Here is a 17908-nt window from a genome sequence, read left to right as displayed (position 1 = left end):
ACCTCTACTTCTAAATCTTCTTCCTCTGCTATCAGTTACAAGACAGTGGTGATTTTTTTCCTTTGTGCTCTGGTGTGTGCGATGTGGATCAAGTTGAAGAAGTGCAGTGGCTACAACATTTAGTTAGTAATTGTAATATCAAATTTATGATGTTGTAATGATACTGCTAAGTACCTGAACTCCGCTCTATTTAGCTTCATTGTCCATTCATAATTGTGTTGTGGCATCTGCTCTTATCATGTGTGCTTGCTATTCCATTGAAATGCATCTGGTGTTGGTGGTTGCTGTTCAGACAAACAAACACCGTCCCAACTAGACAGTTGGGAGGCAATTGGGATTCCTAACAACCGCCCAGGCAAATAAACACAATCTCCCAGCAGCCAGGCCCAGATAGGAAGAGTGACCAAACAAGCTGCATTGCAACAGTTGGGCCTGCATCCCTGGACCCAGCCTGGCTCCCCACGTCCAGGCAAATAAACACGCCCTATATCGCTTAATTCGACAATAAGCTCTTTTGTTCAAGGCCTGGAAGCAAGAACTGACCCAGATGAAGTCTATGATTTTAGCACCTTTCAGCGATCGAGAAACAAAGCTAAGAGACAAAAATGTAATATCAGAGAAGCAAACAATGATATGGAAACTTTTTCTTGGTGAAGAGATTGGAGCAGCGTATAGTACAAGTTATACTTTGGATACAAGCAATAAAAAATTGGCCATGCTATCAATGAGACAGCTTATACATACGGACTGAAGGCAGCATGGCATAGAACATTGTTGTCAGGAATGTGTCTGTACATTACATGGAGCCTGCGACTCGAGGCGTGCTGGAATGATTTGGGTTACTTCATCATCTTTGTTTCGATCAGCAACCTGCGGGAAGTTACTATGTTTCATACAGCAGAACATGAAACAATTCAAGACTACCATCCAAGTGGAAGTAGCTGCTAGTACCTTTTCATCACAACGGAGGGTAGAAGTAGGATGAAACAGAAAACCCTAAGAAGAGAACACCTCCAATTGTCGCTACTGTTTGCTGCGAAATCTTTGATGCCAACATGCTCCCTCCTACCACAGCAAGAGATGTGCACACTGTGTGCCCCAATGATGCTCCGACTGCAACTCCAATTGCATTCTTGTGTGTTGCCAGCTGCATGGTGATAACAGAAGTAAAGAAACTTTGTAAGATACAGATTTTTGCTTATGAATGTGCAAGTTCCTATAGTATCACAGCCCTCGATGAAAAATACAACGTTCGATACATCAAAGAATTTCAGTAAGTGGAGCAGTATCCTACCGCAATTGTTGCTATTTGGCTTCGGTCACCCCATTCAGCTAAGAAGGTTAAGATGAAAGCCTGCAACCAGAATAAAGAGTTAAAATGTTAAACCCAAGGTGTCTCATAATGAGTCACATATCACAGGTACACAATACATTTGTTATGGACTGACTTATACAGAAGCAACAGAAGCATCTGACACACTTCCATAAGGTAACAAACTAACCTCCATAAGGTAACAAACTAACCTCCAAAAAGATTGGTGTACAAAATCTTGCAAAGAACCTACGGATGGTTGATTTTCCTTGACCAGACTCAAGCTTCTCTTCTACCTGCTCACACATGCATATATGTCATTAATTCATAACTAAAAGTACATCAAAGATATGTAGCACTTTTGAGAGCATACATTGAAGTTTAAAAGCAAGGTATAACCATATAGTTTTCCAGTTGTGCAAATTAATGGACCTTTTACATGACCTTATTTTCATCAATAGCTTTTACCGATAGTTCATATGCCTGCACCTCAGTTCATACAGCTGCTAGTTTTTACAGAGTACAGGTATCATGCTCTTACTTAGCATAAGAACCGGCAAGAGACCTTCCAGTGATTAACGGTGGGATCAATAATGTTTTCCTTTAAACATAAGTGAACTTGTACTTCAAGTACTTCAAGATTCCACAAGAAACCAATGATGGTTTCTATTTTAGTACATTGGACTACCTCCCTCAGTCTCTCTTTTGCTTCTCATTCTAGAATGCACACATTCAACCTTCCAGTACTTTGACCATACACAAAATTATTTTAGGAGTACCCACATGATATTGATATTAGTAGATGGCAAAATGTCCAAAACAGCAGGTAAACAAGGAAAGATGTAATGGACTAGCAAGTAGAACCAAACACCAAAACAATAATGGACATTTTCCAAGCCCCCCATGTTCAGAACAAGAACATGTCATACAATACAACAAATGAGCCGCAATATGCATAAGCAAAGGCTATACTGGAAAAAAGACACGTACTTCTTCCATTTCCTTCTTCTGGGATCCCTTTGGGTCAGATTTCCAAGCAATATACAGCAACCGTAGTCCAAAGAACAAGTACAAAACTGGCAGGTAAACAAATTTGAGAGGTCACTCATGAGCAATGGCAAGGACATGTCAGTGTGCCAAATTATTTCAAATGCAAACATGGCAATTCCAGCTACTAGGACTACCAGTGTATCCTAACTCCCATGCCCATGCCCTGATACCCGAAAATCACTCAAGTTGCAAAGCCTTTAGAGTCAAACTAATGGTTGGTGTTTCAAATACCTTAATACTGCTTTTAACATCAATCATTAGCGTGTCTCAGTACATTTTCAGTTCAAATAAAATAATTCCAGCATCTCCACATAAGTGGAACAGGTTTCAGATAGCCTGTCTTCAGTTCAAGTGGGAAGAATTTATTTATCATCACAATAATATTAAGGGAAATGATCAAATGAAGGTGTTAGTCGCTGAATTCTTACTCTTGATAGTAGCATGAATTCTTACTCTCATCGAGAAAGGATGACACTAGGAGTTGAAGCAATTTTCTGGTTTATTTCTCACACAAATGCCATGCCAACCTGAGGGGTTGGGGATACATATTTATAGGCTGCTAGCCAGCCAAGCATATGCCAAGATGCTGTCCTAGATGTTGTCCTAGATGCTGTCCTAAATGCTAAGATGCTGTCATAGATGCTGTCCTAAAACAGATGTTGTCCTAGATGCTAAGATGTTGTCCTAGTCAGTCAAGGATGCTGTCCTTGATGGACAGCAAGACCACCATGCAGCCACAAGGACCATATGCTGCAGCCCCACAAAGACCAGCCAACACAGAGACTTATCCCATCATTTTCCCCCTAAGTCTTATGCGTCGTCTTGTGGGAAAGTTGAACCATCCCGGTCCTGGAGCAGAGCTCAAGGAACTTGATCCTACCAAGAGGCTTGGTAAACAGGTCCGCAAGCTGGTCCTTGATGTTGATGTAGCTTGCCTTGATGCTCCCTTCCTCCAAACAGCCTCGGATGTGCTTACTCCGTTCATGGAAAACGGAGTTCTTTGTCAGGGCCAGAGCAGACTTGTTGTCCATCCTGAACTCCACCGCTCTAGTGTCTCTGCCGAGTAGATCACCAAGCAGTCGAGCGAGCCAGAGCGCCTGAGTCGAAGCGATGGAGGCCGCTATGTACTCGGCCTCGCAGCTGGACAGGGCCACCACCTGCTGCTTGACCGACTGCCAAGCTAACGAGGCACTTGCCGAGGAGGAAGAGGATCCCGCTCGTGCTCTTGCTGGTGTCGATGTCGCCGGCGTGGTCGCTGTCGCTGTACCCGACGAAGTGTGCCGCCCCAGGGCACCTAGGGTAGTAGAGGCCGTGGTCGAGAGTCCCCGCAACGTAGCGGATGATCCTCTTCACAGCCTGCTGGTGTTCCGTCGTCGGTCGCTGCATGAACCAACTAACGTAGCCGACGGAGAATGCAAGTCCGGCCGTGTGTGGGCGAGGTAGCGAAGGCTCCCCACAAGACGCCGGTACTACGTAGCGTCCACCTCCTCCGTCGTGCTATCGCGGCTCAGCTTCAGCCTCTCCTCCATTGGAGTGAGAGCTGGGTTGCAGTCGGTGAGCCCGGCTAGCTCAACGACGCGCTTGGCGTAGGCGGTCTGTCAAAGCATGATCCCGGAGTCATCCTGGTGCACCTCGATTCCCAGGTAGTAGAGAAGCCCCAGGTCACTCATCTAGAAGGTGGCCTTCATCTCTTCCTTGAATGCCGCCACCTCCGCATCCTTGGTGCCGGTGATCACCAAGTCGTCGACGTAGACACCCACCAGCAGAGCATTTCCTCCACTGCCCCGTCGGTAGATGGCCGCCTTGTGCGGGCTTTGCTCGAAGCCCATCCCCTTTAGCGTGGAATCCAACTTGGCATTCCTCGGTGCCTGCCGCAAGCCAGCCATAGAGGGCCTTGTGCAGGCGGAGCACCTTGCCCTCCTTGCCGGGGATCGCAAATCCCAGCGGCTGGTGCACGTAGACCTCCTCCTTCAAGTCGCTGTTAAAGAACGCCGACTTGACGTCCATGTGATGAACACGCCAGCCCTCCTGGGCAGCTAGCGCAAGGAGTCGCACGGACTCCATCCGTGCCACGGGAGCAAAGGCGTCGTCGAAGTCGACCCCCTCCTGCTGCACGAAACCTCATGCCACCAAGTGAGCCTTGTGCTTGACGATGGCGCCGGCTTCATCCCTCTTCAGCTTGTACACCCACTTAAGGGTGATCGCGATGTGGCCCCGAGGAAGGTCAGCAAGCTCCCAGGTGCGGTTCTTCTCAATCGCATCCATCTCCAACTGCATCGCGGCGCGCCATCCCGCGTGTCTCTCAGCCTCAGCAAACGACCGAGGCTCGCCGTCGTCACACGCAAGGTGCAACTGTGCCTCCAGGTCGTGAGGCACCAGTCCCGGCACCGGCTGGTTGCCGAGAAGTGTCTCCATCATACGGTACCGCAACGACTCGCCGTCGTGGTACGTGTCAATGCGCTCCTCGTCGTGGGAGAGTAGAGTAGCGAGCTCAACCGGGTTGTGCTCGACACAAGCTGGTGTTGGAGTAGACAGTGCCCGGAGAGGTGCCTGTCGGTGCTAGGAGTGCGTGGCGGTGCCGGCTGTGGTGGAGCCGGCGAAGAACTTATCGCAGCCGAGGTCCTGGCTGGAGAGCGTGGTGCTGTCGGAGTAGCAGACGCCGAGGTCGGTGGAGGCTCAGGGGACTGGGGTAGACGCGCTCGTCGAAGAAGAGCTGCCTACTCCCCCAGCTCCCTCGAAGTGAACGTACTCGACAGTGAAGTCGTCGTACGTCGAAGCCGAGCCGTCGTCCACCGCCTTGTCCCACGCCCATCCTCGCCCTTCATTGAACACAACATCGCGCGCCGTGCGCACACGTTGTGTCTTTGGGTCAAGGATGCGGTAGGCCTTCGAGCCCTTCGCGTAGCCGATGAACACTCCCGGAGTGCTCCTGTCGTCGAGCTTGCTGATGTGGCCAAGCTCCTTGGCGAACGCGAGGCAGCCGAAGACCCGCAAGTGAGAGACTGCCAGCTTGCGCCCATGCCAAGCCTCATACGGCGTCCTGCCGTCGAGCGCCTTGGTAGGCGAGCGGTTGAGGATGTAGACGGCCGACACCACCGCCTCTCCCCAGAAGACAGCCGGCATCCCCCTCTGCTTGAGAAGGGCCTGAGCCATCCCCACAACCGTCTGGTTGCGCCGCTCGACGACGCCGTTCTGCTGCGGGCTGTACGGCGCGTAGTGGCGCTGAATGCCCTTATCAGCGCAGTACGACGCAAATTCAGCCGTCGTGAATTCGCCGCCGTTGTCGGTGTGCAGCACGCGCAGCTTGCGGCCGCACTCCGCCTCCGCAGCAGCATGCGCGCGCCTGATGGCGTCCGCAGCCTCTCCCTTGCTGCCGAGAACCATCACCCACATGTAGCGGGAGAGGTCGTCGACGAGCAGCAGGAAGTAGCGTCGTCCTCCCGGTGTGGCCGGTGTCACCGGGCCACACAAGTCCCCGTGCACAAGCTCGAGCCTCTCCTTGACTCGAAAGCTCGCCCGCTGGGGAAAGGGGAGCTGCTTCGTCAACACGCAGACGTCGTAGAGCTGCTCCACATGGTCGAGGCACGGCAAGCCTCGCACCATCTCCGTGGCACTGAGCCGCTTCAGGGCCTCGAAGTGAAGGTGTCCGAAGCGCTCGTGCCACTGCCACGCCTCAGTCATCCCGACGATCAGCGAGACAGAGGGGTTGTGCCTACCTGCACGTCAAGGACGTAGAGTCGATTTGCGCTTCTGGCTACCTTGGCAAGAAGGCGACGACAGCGATCCCAAATCCTCATGACTCCATCCTCAACCACCACGCGGGAACCGTTCTCATCCAACTGTCCCAAGCTAATGATAGAGTTCCTCAACGCGGGGATGTAGTAGACTCCGGTGAGCAGCCTGTGCTCACCAGACACGACGGTGAAGGATGACGGAGCCGACGCCCTTGATCTCCACACCAGGAGGCATCCCCAAACTTGACTGGAGCCTCGGATTGCTGGAAGTCAAGCTCGGTGAAGAACTCCCGTCGACCGGTCATGTGATGGGTGGCGCTGGTGTCGAGGCACCACCCGTCAGTCTTGTCGTTGCCGGAGCCGTCGTCGAGGAGGGCGTGTGCTTTTGGCTCAGTCAAGGTGGAGGAGAGCCGCTGCGGCCAGTGCCGCTGGAGGTAGCTCGATGCTTGCATGTGCCATGAACAGAGCCGGCTCCTCCGCCTGTGCGACATGGGCATGGCCGCGTCGTGGCTTGTCGACAGTCCTTGGCCCAATGGCCAAGCTAGCCGCAGTTGTGGCAGGTGTCGTCTTGTGCCTGCTTGTGCTTGCCGGCGGCGCCTGCCCTGGGCGCCTCCGCAGGGCATCACCCTCAGCACTGTCCTCGCGCCCCGGCCTGGGCGTCTCTGCGCGCCTTGCGCGGCTTGCCACGCTTGCGGCCGCCTGTCGCGGAAGAAGACTCCCCCTTCTTCCGGTTACCTTGGCAGGCAACCCACTAGCTCCCGAGTGAGAAGGAGCTTCCCGCCAGTGGTGATGGGCCCCGAGAGAGACTGTGGCTCATCGCTGTCGACGACCTATCGCCTCCTCGATCGACATCGTGGGGAGATCCAGCAGAGACTCGATCGAGCGAGCCATCTGCTTGTACTTCTCGGGGACGCAGCGGAAGAGCTTTTCTACAGCTCTCCTCGCCGTAGGTGTCATCACCGAACTGCACCATCTTCTGCAACAGAGTATTGAGACGGAGAGCAAAGTCATCAACATCCTCACCTGGCTTGAAGGCCAGGTTCTCCCACTCCTTGCGAAAGTGCCTGCAGTGTGGACTTGCGGGCACGGTCGCTGCCGATGCGTGCCGCTAGCAATGGCGTCTCAAGCCTCCTTGGCAGTCCGCTTGTTGGTAAGCGAGAACTGCATCTCGGACGGGACTGCAAGCGATGAGGGTATCCAGCGCCGATCGATCCTGGATCGTAGTCGACGTCGCCGTACCGGACTGCCTCCCACATGTGCCGCACCTAGGAGCTTTACCCTCATCACCGCAGCCCACTCGACGTAGTTGGTCTTACTGAGGGTCACTCGACGTAGTTGATCTTACTGAGGGTAGGCCACCCACCGCCGGGGCCGACGTCCCTGAACAACAGCCTGGAGCCCGTGGTAACCATGATACCGATCCGGGGAGAGAGCCACGCTGCCTGTGAAGGCCGCGCTCTCCATCGACCCGTCCGCCACCGTTGCCGTGCGCGCCTCCTCCAGGAGTGCCACCGCCATGCGCGCCTCCTCCTAGGAGAGCCGCCGGCTCGTCCGCGCCTGTCTGGGCTGCCGCCACGCTCGTGGGCAGTGCGCGGCTGCCCACCTGCGCCGCCCGCGCTCGCGTTGCCTCCCTCCCCAGCAGCTCGAGGTCCGTGTCGGCGCTGTCGTCAGCAGAAACGGAGCTGCTGATGCTGCCGCGCAGAACCTCGACCTCTGCTGCCGCCGCACGCGCTTGCATCCGCCGCCGCCGCCGCTTCCGCCTCCGCTCTGGCTGCTGCCAGCTCCGCCGCTGCCAGCTTCGACGCCCTTGCCGCCGCCGCAGCGGTCTCTGCCGCCACTCGCTCGCGTTCCTCTGCCGCGGCAAGTTCAGCCCCCTGCCGACGCCGCGTACTCGACGCGACCGAGCGCTGAGACTGTCCTGCGGACATGGCACGCTACAGGGGGGCTGCTGCGTGGGGAGAGGGCTGCTTCAGCGCGGAGGGAGAGGAGTGAGCAGGAGCGGCCGGAGCTGCTATTGCTCCCAGCTGGGGCTGTTGCGAGGTTGGGAAAGGAGATGAGGAAGAGATGCTCAGGCTACAGGATAGTACGGCTCTGATACCACTTGTTAGTCGCTGAATTCTTACTCTTGATAGTAGCAGAATTCTTACTCTCATCGAGAGAGAATGGCACTAGGAGTTGGGGCAATTTTCTGGTTTATTTCTCACACAAATGTCATGCCAACCTGAGGGGTTGAAGATACATATTTATAGGCTGCTAGCCAGCCAAGCATATACCAAGATACTGTCCTAGATGCTAAGATGCTGTCCTAGATGTTGTCCTAGATGCTGTCCTAAAACAGATGCTATCCTAGATGCTAAGATGTTGTCCTAGCCAGTCAAGGATGCTGTCCTTGATGGACAGCAAGACCACCATGCAGCCACAAGGACCATATGCTGCAGCCCCACAAAGACCAGCCAACACAGAGACTTATCCTATCAGAAGGATCAAGGATTTTTTTTTCCAGGTAGGATCTTGAATGAATTGAGTTGTGCATGTTAGCCCAAGAATATCACCATTCTTTCCATATAATTTGGGGGAAGTATAATCATCTTTTTCTCACCCCAGATAACACAAAACTTGCATAATGCTTGCATCAGTAATATACAATATAAATGCCAACATGACGATATGAAAAGCATTCACAACTAAAAGAACATAAGTACCTGTAGCAGCACTATTAGTGTGCTTCCTTGATATCAAGTTGGGCACTATTCTACCAAGTCCAGTTGATAATACCTTGTTGGGGGGGGGGGGGGGGGGGGGGGGGGGAACGAAATATGTAAGCAGCATAGAGAATCGAAATACTTTGCGGCAACAGCTTAGACAAATAAAAACTATGGAGTTGGCATACATGAAACTAAATACTAGCACAAGCACCAAAGTTAAATGGAACATAGCAATAACGCCCTTAAGATATGGACAGTGCAAACCTCTATATTGAGCATCAGATAGATTTTATATCTGAACCTAGACATTGTTACATACCAAGGGCATAAAAGAAACAAGTAGATCAAACTAGTTAAGACATAAGTGGCATTAGAAAATGCATCCTTTTAATTCTAACTTGTATCAGATACTCCCATATTGATTTTGCATTGTGTAGCACATAAGCAACAGGAATTACTATAGATAAAGAGCAATTAAATAGCTCACCGTCATCACGTAAAGTGCAGATAGTGCACCAGACAACACAATTGACTTGGGGTGCCGCATCGCCATCAGCGCAGCAATGATAAAGGTCTCATCTCCAATCTACATCACCACAGAAGAAAATTTTGAACAGCTTGTTAAGCCCGTGCTGTGGCACCACCATCGAAGGCACAGCCACACATCCAAATCTCACAGCCAAGGCAATGCAGTAGGACAGCAGCTACACAGAGGCCATTTCCCAATCTCAAATCTTCCCTAGCTCACACCACTAATCAGTACCTCACTGACTAGTATCATGGAGAGGCTGGCGAAGAGCGCATCGAACAGCCCCGGTCCAACCTCGTCAAGGGCCACCCCATGATCGCCCTCCACCAGTGCGTCCTTCTTCTTCAGGCCGTGCAAGAAGCCCTGTGAAAACGGCACCACCAGCGCCAATCAGACATCAAAATTGACAAATTTGACACCAAAACGACATCCTCAATCGGACAGAGTTCTTGCTACGCGAAGTAATCGGGATTTCCCACCCCAGCGCGCCGGCCCAGAGAGATCCCCGACGCGTCGTCCTCGGCGCCCGCCGCCTGCACGATACACGCAGAAGACCCTCATCAATCTTGCCAGTGAACAAGCTGGATTCAAAGAACCTTGAACCCAAAGATCCGAACTTTGCTCGGGCCAGGTCTTTACCACGGATGCGCCGAGCGCGAGGACGATGACGGCGAGGAGAAGGGGAGCTCTAGGGTTCGGATCCATCCTGGGGCTGGATCTCACGAACCCTAGGTCCTGGGAACCCTCTCAGAATGGGGAGAACGGTGAGACGGGATGGCAGATTCCTCCCTCGTACCCGTCGTTCCTGTGTTTCCTTCTGATTTGAGAAGCTGTGGAAGAGGCTGCGAGCGGCGGCGGCGACCGGCCGAGAGCAGCGCGAGGAGGAGGAGGAGGAGGGGAGCGCGGCACGGCAGCCGCGAAGAGGAGGGGCGTCCGCGGGATTTTGACGAGGCGGGCAGCGACGGGGAAGAAGAGACCCTGCTGAGAGAGAAAAGAAAACAAAATAATAAAAGCTGCAATATGACGTGTGGGCCCTACGTATTCGGGAAGTGTATTTGTGAGCATTCTCCCAAATAAAAAGAGAACTACCTCCGTTTTCGTTTACTTGTGATTGAATTTTTACTATAGCAATTTTAACCATACGTTTTTTTCTACAAAAGATTTTTTTTAGATATATCAAGTTTTTATATATATGATTCTTTATTGAACATACTTCATTAATGTTATATACATTGAAGTATCTAAGATTTTTTTAAAAAAACATATAGTCAAATTTACTACAGTAAAAAGTACTATTAGTGACCAATATGAATCTATGGTGAGCTGGGGAAGATGCTCTGAAGAGATTTGATAGCTACGGAAGGATATGATGGTCGTTTTTTTTTTGTCATGGAAACATGTTGCCGAACCTTTCATGCCCGGTCTCAAACGATTATTAAGTGGTTAATGAAGTATATATAAATGAATGAAAGTGGAAGAATGCATACATGTAAGGTAGGAAAACTATCGAGTCTGGCATTAGCAGCAATGTTTCTATGAGGAGAGAACAAGTGAATTTCACGCCAAAATCAAATCAACGAAGGTTTCAAATGAGTTTTATTTTTATCTAATGTTGCTCCACATTAGTATATTTGTTGAGATGACAGGTAAATAGTTCCTTTCTAAATTTAATCGTGTCGGCTAATCGAAATAAATGCAGAATTAAAACAATCGGTCTAGCCAAGACTACACCCCTCTATCTATGTTCTTTAGCACATTGCAAAGATCTTAATTAAGCAACTAAGGTGCCAAGCTAGTTAGAGCTCACCTATAGAATTTATGAGCAAAGTCACACAAACATATGCCACTAGTAATTTGCACACCGAAGAGCTCCTACATAATTCTAGTAAGCAAAAGCACAAAGCTTCTAAGCTCACTAGCAATGCTCAACCAATGCTAAATTAGAGAGCGTAAATACTTAGCTACACAAACTAAGTAATATGACTAATAATGTTACACAAACAAATTAGCCACGCAAGGAAAGCTACTTTTATGCTATACAAGCAAGAAGATAACTAAGTGAGCTACACAAGTCAACTATCTACAAGAGCAATTACACAAGCACAATGTATATGAAAGTAATTACAAGCTTGTGTAAGGGAATTGTAAACCAACAGGAAGAACAATGTTGAAATGGTGATTTTCTTTCGAGGTTCACGTGCTTGCCAACACGCTACGTCCCCGTTGTGTCGACCGCTCACTTGATGGTTCGACGGCTAATTGGCATCACCTACTAAGCCCGCACGTCGGGCACCGCAAGAAACTACCCCGAAAGTGAGAATAGCTCAATGACATGCTCCACTAGAGTTGCTTTTTGTGGCTCTCGTGGGGCGAGCACAATGCCCCTCACAAAGCTCCTCTCCGGAGAACCGCACAAGCTTCTTGTGGGCTTCGACGGAAACCACCACCAAGCCATCTAGAAGATGGCAACCTCCAAGAGTAACAAGCATCACCGTCTTGCAAGACGACCACCTAGTGCCACTCGTTGCAACCTCACAATACAATCACACTAGAATCGCTCACTCACTCGATCGAATGAACACTATCAAGCTAGAGTGAGTTAGAGGGCTCCCAAGCACTACCACATAAGCCACCAAGGCTCTAGTGTGCTCAGCTCTACTAAGCTATTAGCCAAAGGGCGACCAACCCTTCTATTTATAGCCCCACGGGCTAAAATAGCCGTTACCCCTTCATTGGGTAAAAATCATAGCGACTGGACGTGCTGGTCGAATCGACCGGACGCACCCTACCAGCATTCGGTCAACGGATGGCTGCCACATCATCCCTGGCTTCAAATATTGAGCGCCTAATCTCAACCGTTAAGTTGCGACCGGATGCACCACGAGGATGAGCGGACACTACAATGCCTGAGTCTGGTCATTTCTAGAGAGCTCCCCGAGTCTCTGTTTTGCGACCGGACGCATCCGCTCCTACATGACCGGACATAGACCAGTCAGAGTCCGGTCATTTTCAGAGAGCTCCCTTGAGCCTCTGTTTTGCGACCGGACGTGTCCTCTCCTACATGACCAAACACAGCACCTGAGTCCGGCCATTCTTCGACTGCCACTAGTCACTAATGTTCCTCACACCACCATATGAGCGTACGTCAGCACTGACCGGACGCAGCCTCAGCGTGTCGGGTCACTTCTTCATGCTAGCGTCTGGTCACATGACCAAGACCTCACGCTCAACTACTGCTATTGACCAGACATGCCGGTCTTGCTGAGGCCAGCGTCCGGTCACTCACAGTGACCACTTTTGCTTCCGTTTCTTCACCGAGTTGATCCGTTTCAACTCCAACTCATTCTCCTTTGCAAATGTGCCAACACCACCAAGTGTACACCACTATGTGTATATGTGTTAGCTTTTCACAAACATTTTTAAGGAGTTAGCCACTCAACTTGCCACGCCACTCGATCCTAGCGATGATGTAAAGTTAGATCACTCGAGTGGCACTAGATGACCGATATGCAAACAAGTTTCCTCCTTTTGATAGTACGGCCATCTATCCTAAACCCGATCATCAACTTCTCTACACACCTATGACTAGTGAAATGAAATACCCTAGGTTATACCTTTGCCTTATCCATTCCATTCCATCTCTTTCAATGTCGATGCGACACATGCACCGACATGACCAACAATGATATGATCCTCTTCATATCATCACGTGATTATATTGGTTTATCAATCTTGACTTTACTTGCTTTTCACCGTTGCCTTCATCCATCGATGCCAAGTCTTACTCAAGCTTCACTGCCACGCGGTCCATCACTCCAAATCCTCTAACTTGCCCTTCACTCTTGCAACCGGTCCATCAAGCCAAGTCTTGTCTTGATCTTCTCCACCTTGATCAGATGACTTAATGTCATGTCTCATGTACAATGAGCTCCTTCATCATCACATGTGTGAGTTTTGCAACATCTTTGAGCCATTTCCACCTTCATGGCATATGTTGCTCATACACATGTACCTGTGGACTAATCACCTATGTATCTCGTATAAACATAATTAGTCCACCTAGGTTATCACTCAATTACTATAGGGGGTATGACCCTAGATACCCATGGCAGACCACATGGGCTGCACCCCTAGGGGTGGCCCTAGCCCACAAGACTGAAGCCTTGCAGAGCACGGCGCTGCTCGGCACAGTCCCGCAAGACACCTAGATGATATCCTAAAGATATTACGAGATATGTTAGGATACAGTATGATCCCATGATTTCTGTAATCTGTTATTACTTTACAGTTATCTTCTAGATCTAACCGACTTATAACTCTACCCCTAGACTATATAAGGTGGGAAGGGACCTCCTCCGAACACACACAATATATACGATAGCTAATACAATCCAATAGATCACAGGAGTAGGGTATTACTGTCACAGCTGACAGCCTAAACCTGTCTAACTCTTATGTCTCTGTTGCCTTCTTGTTCTCGAATTACACTATCTCTGCCGATCAATCTACCTTCGTGGGATACCCCTCGGAGGACTGTCGATGATATTCTGTCAACAGTTGGCGCGCCAGGTAGGGGTGTGCATGTTGTTTCCATGTCGAACAAGATGGTACATTTTGTAGGTTCTTTGTCCTTCCCACAACCTAGCTAGATCTTCACGGGTGGATCGATCTCCTAAATCATCAATGCTGACAGAGTTGGAGAGCTCATCGAGCCGGTGTAGATCAATACTGCACTAATCACCCCAACACCTATGACTATAGATCCGATCTCGGAACCACCCCCAAGGTCATCTTCATCGACAATTTGCCACCCGCTCCCCTGCTACTCGAGGAGGCAAATCAACAACGACGATCTAATCACATCCATCGATCAAGTTGGACTAGAAGCTCGTCGATTGCCTCTCCATCATAGAATCGGCTCTGACCACTCTAGTTCCAGCTGCCGACCACCCTCTGATTTAGATCTATCGGAGGTGGATCAGGAAACTCTAGGGGTTATGGCCCTACCCTTCGGGCTCACCAGCATCGCCGCCACCTATCAAGATACCCTAAGGGGCAACTTTGTCGACTAGGTGGGAGATATTCATCCTCTCGCCGACTAGCTCTCAGTCGACTGTCAACATGCTATACATCGATCGACGCCCCGAAGCATCCCTCCAAACCATCCTAGAGGAAAATCTAGACTCTGAGTCTGAGGGCTCTACGGAGACCATCGCCGAAACTACCGCCGTACAACCTCCTTTCCCTGCCCTTCCGTGGAGGCGGAAATTTTCAATGTCATCGTCGATAGCCCTCCACTGGGATGGGGAAATTGAGGAGGACTGCGCCTGCTCGCGTCAATAGGAACAGTCAATCGTGCACTAGCACCGAGCAAATGAGGCTGCCCTTGTGCTAGCCGAGGCTGCTCATAATGATCAGCTCGACTCACAAGGAAGGCCACGCCCACTTCATCAGCGAGGTCCTTAATGAGCCCAAAACTCGTTATGCTCAAGTTTAAAAACTACTATACGCTATTCTGATCACGTCACGCAAGCTCCGCCATTACTTCAAGTATTACAAGATCGCCATGGTCACCGAGTTCCCTCTAGGGGACATCCTCCATAACAAAGAGGCCAATGGCTGCATCATCAAGTGGGCTCTCGAGCTCGGCACTTACTCCATCGAATTCAGAAGCAGGCCTACCATCAAGTCATAGACGCTCGCTGACTTCGTTGCTCAGTGGACCGAGATCTAAGAGCCCATCCCCGCTACTTACCCCGAGCACTGGGTGATGTACTTTGACAGTGCCCTTAACATCAATGGTGCTGGTGCTGGCATTTTATTCATTACACCAACCAAAGACAAGCTTCGATATGTTCTCCGAATACATTTTCCAGCCTCCAACAACATCGCCAAATATGAAGCATGCCTCCACAGACTCCGTATAGCCATCAAGCTTGGCGTTAAATGCCTCATGGTATACGGAGACTTTGTGCTGGTCATCAACCAGCTCAACAAAGACTGGTCCTGCTCTAGTGAGATGGACGCATATTGCGCCGAAATTAGGAAACTCAAAGGGAAGTTCTACGGTATCGAGTACCACCACGTGGTATGAGATCAAAATCAGCTCGCCAACCACCTATCTAAGATAGGCTCTTCTCGCACTGTGATTCCACTAGGGGTCTTCATTCAAGACCTATTTACGCCATCTATTAAGGAAGGGAAGGAAGTTCAAGAAATTCCCCCCATCGAGCAGTTGGTACTTACAGTACCTTCGTCGGTCACCGACTAGAGGGAACAGTTCATGAAGTACCTCACCAGCGCTGACGTACCCACCGACAAGACTAAAACTAAATGCCTAATCTGTCGAATCAAGCATTACATGCTGGTAGACGAGAACTTGATGAGGAAAAGTGCCAAGGAAGGGATACTGCAGAAATGCATCACCCAAGAAGAGGGAGTGAGACTACTTCTTGAAATTCACTTTGGTTCCTGTGGCAATCATGCAGCCTTGAGAAACCTAGTCGGCAAAGCTTTCTGAGCTGGTTTTTACTGGCCCACGGCCATCACGGATGCAGAAGACCTCGTCCGACGTTGTGAAGGATGCCAGTTTTTCACCAAGCAGATACACATGTCGGCACAAGAACTGTAGACCATCCTAACTTCCTAGCCTTTCGCATGCTGGGGACTGGACATAATTGGGCCTTTTAAGCTAGCGCTAGGTGGTTTCCGGTACTTGTACATCACCATTGACAAGTTCTCCAAGTGGATCGAATACAAACCGCTTATTTCGGCTACTACAAAGAAAGCAGTCGAGCTCTTTGAAGATATCCATAGATTCAGTCTCCCGAATAGCATTATCATCGACCTCAGAACTACATTCAGTGGTCATCATTTTTGGGATTTCTACAAAGACCAATGCATCTCCATCAAATACGTCTCTATTGCCCATCCTAAAGCCAATGGCCAGGTTGAACAGGATGAACGACATGATCCTTGATGCCCTCAAAAAGAGGTTATATCAGAAAGAGGAAAAGCATCTAGGTAGATGGCTCAAAGAGCTCCCAGCTGTGGTCTAGGACTGTGCACTCAAGCTAGTCGCAACATCAGTGTGTCTTCATATTTCTTGGTCTATGGCTCAGAAGCCATACTACCAGTGGACATTGCCTTCCGAGCACTTAGGGTGGAACATTATAATGAAGAGTAAGCCACAACTATTCGGACAGAGGATGTCGATAAGGCTGAAGAAGAATGCCTGATCACTTGCATCTGAATAGCCAAATACATAGAAGGATTGCGGAGATACTACAACCATAACATCAAAGGTCATTCATTTGCTGTCGGTGACCTTGTTCTCTGTAGAAAACAGAAAACCGAAGGGATGCACAAGCTCTCCTCCCCCTGGGAAGGGCCTTACATGGTCAAAGAGGTTACCCGACTAGGGTCTTACTGGCTATGTGACCTGGACGAAGTCGATATCCCCAATTCATGGCACATCGAGCACCTTATATGTTTCTATCCTTGAAATGCTCTAGATATGTACTCTCCACTCCATAATGAATGAAGTTTTTGTCACCATAATTTGTCTCCATTATATCTCCATTATAGTTTAATCTCCATTTGTGGTCGCCAGCTCTAAGCTACTCCTTTACAAACTCTAATACATGATCTCCATAAACGCTCCGCCATGTTTCTCCATATCTCCAAGATATTTCATCAACCGCCGAGCCGCACACTGTTCTGCTCTATGTTCTTTGAAGAAAACCCAGTCTTCGATCTCTCCCTACACGTGCTATGGGCTCTGCACTCAGCATTAAGGGATGTCGGCTACGGTTTCCTTGGTCACATCTGTTCCTCATACACGTGCACGGGCTCCACGCTCGATGTTATGGAATATGGGCTAGCCAAGGCCAAGAGCTCAGTAACAAACTAACTGCTCGAATGCTACTTATACTACGTATAATCATGTTAGGGTTAACACTACAATGATTTTTCACCAAAATACTGGCAAACTGCATAAACATACATATGTCACTTTACAACATTTATACACATACATAAATGATTGTCTATGCCCTCGCGTGTTTTAACTATCCTCTCTAGCTATTACTAGATCACTCTCTAAGCAGGTCATTATGTTTGGCCCTCCTCGTCCACCTCGCCGAATAGGTCAATGTCTCCGGCTAGCCTCTTCGTCCGTGTCCTCCACCTCATCTTCAAGCTCCTACTGCTTTCGTCACACCAGTCCCTCTGGCAAATTCGGCCCCTATCACTCGCAGATCGATGGTAGGGTAATAAGACTGAACTACTGCTAAGGCATGGGTCATGGTGGAGATAGTGGCATCATGGTTGAAGCTTTTGAAGTTCTCCCACGTCGCCTTGCACCTATCGATGATGGTGTCCGGACGAGGCGACCTGTCAGTCGGGCTGAGGAGCTCCCTCCATGTCAATGTAGTCAAGCACTAGCCTAACTCTAGCCACCATGGCATCGAGCTTTCAGCCTCTAGGTTTGTGCCTCCAACTCTCAGCACATCGAACTAGGCCTTAGTCTTTGACGGTATTCTGCAAGCACCGAGAAGATTCGTCAAGCCATTAAGTC

General features: G+C 49.9%; 1 protein-coding gene across 2 annotated transcripts; it reads right to left on the bottom strand.

Annotated features, from left to right (window-relative positions):
* Positions 1–629: 629 nt before the first annotated feature.
* Positions 630–10272, bottom strand: LOC136486821 (GDT1-like protein 3). Of its 2 annotated transcripts, XM_066483848.1 has the most exons (10): positions 9970–10272; positions 9810–9863; positions 9565–9693; positions 9289–9387; positions 8799–8871; positions 2303–2388; positions 1525–1608; positions 1295–1354; positions 952–1147; positions 630–870 (listed from the first exon to the last, which is right to left on the bottom strand). In XM_066483848.1, the coding sequence occupies exons 1-9, from the start codon at positions 10033–10035 to the stop codon at positions 959–961; spliced, it is 840 nt and encodes a 279-aa protein (XP_066339945.1). In that variant the 5' UTR covers positions 10036–10272; the 3' UTR covers positions 630–870; positions 952–958. The 2 variants fall into 2 exon arrangements, with proteins under 2 accessions (XP_066339945.1, XP_066339946.1); XM_066483849.1 differs by lacking the exon at positions 9810–9863 and having other exon boundaries at positions 10127–10256.
* Between the last annotated feature and the right edge of the window lie 7636 nt (positions 10273–17908).

Source organism: Miscanthus floridulus, chromosome 10 (assembly GCF_019320115.1).
Source record: "Miscanthus floridulus cultivar M001 chromosome 10, ASM1932011v1, whole genome shotgun sequence".
Taxonomy (NCBI): domain Eukaryota; kingdom Viridiplantae; phylum Streptophyta; class Magnoliopsida; order Poales; family Poaceae; genus Miscanthus; species Miscanthus floridulus.
This window is presented reverse-complemented; position numbering and strand designations above follow the sequence as displayed.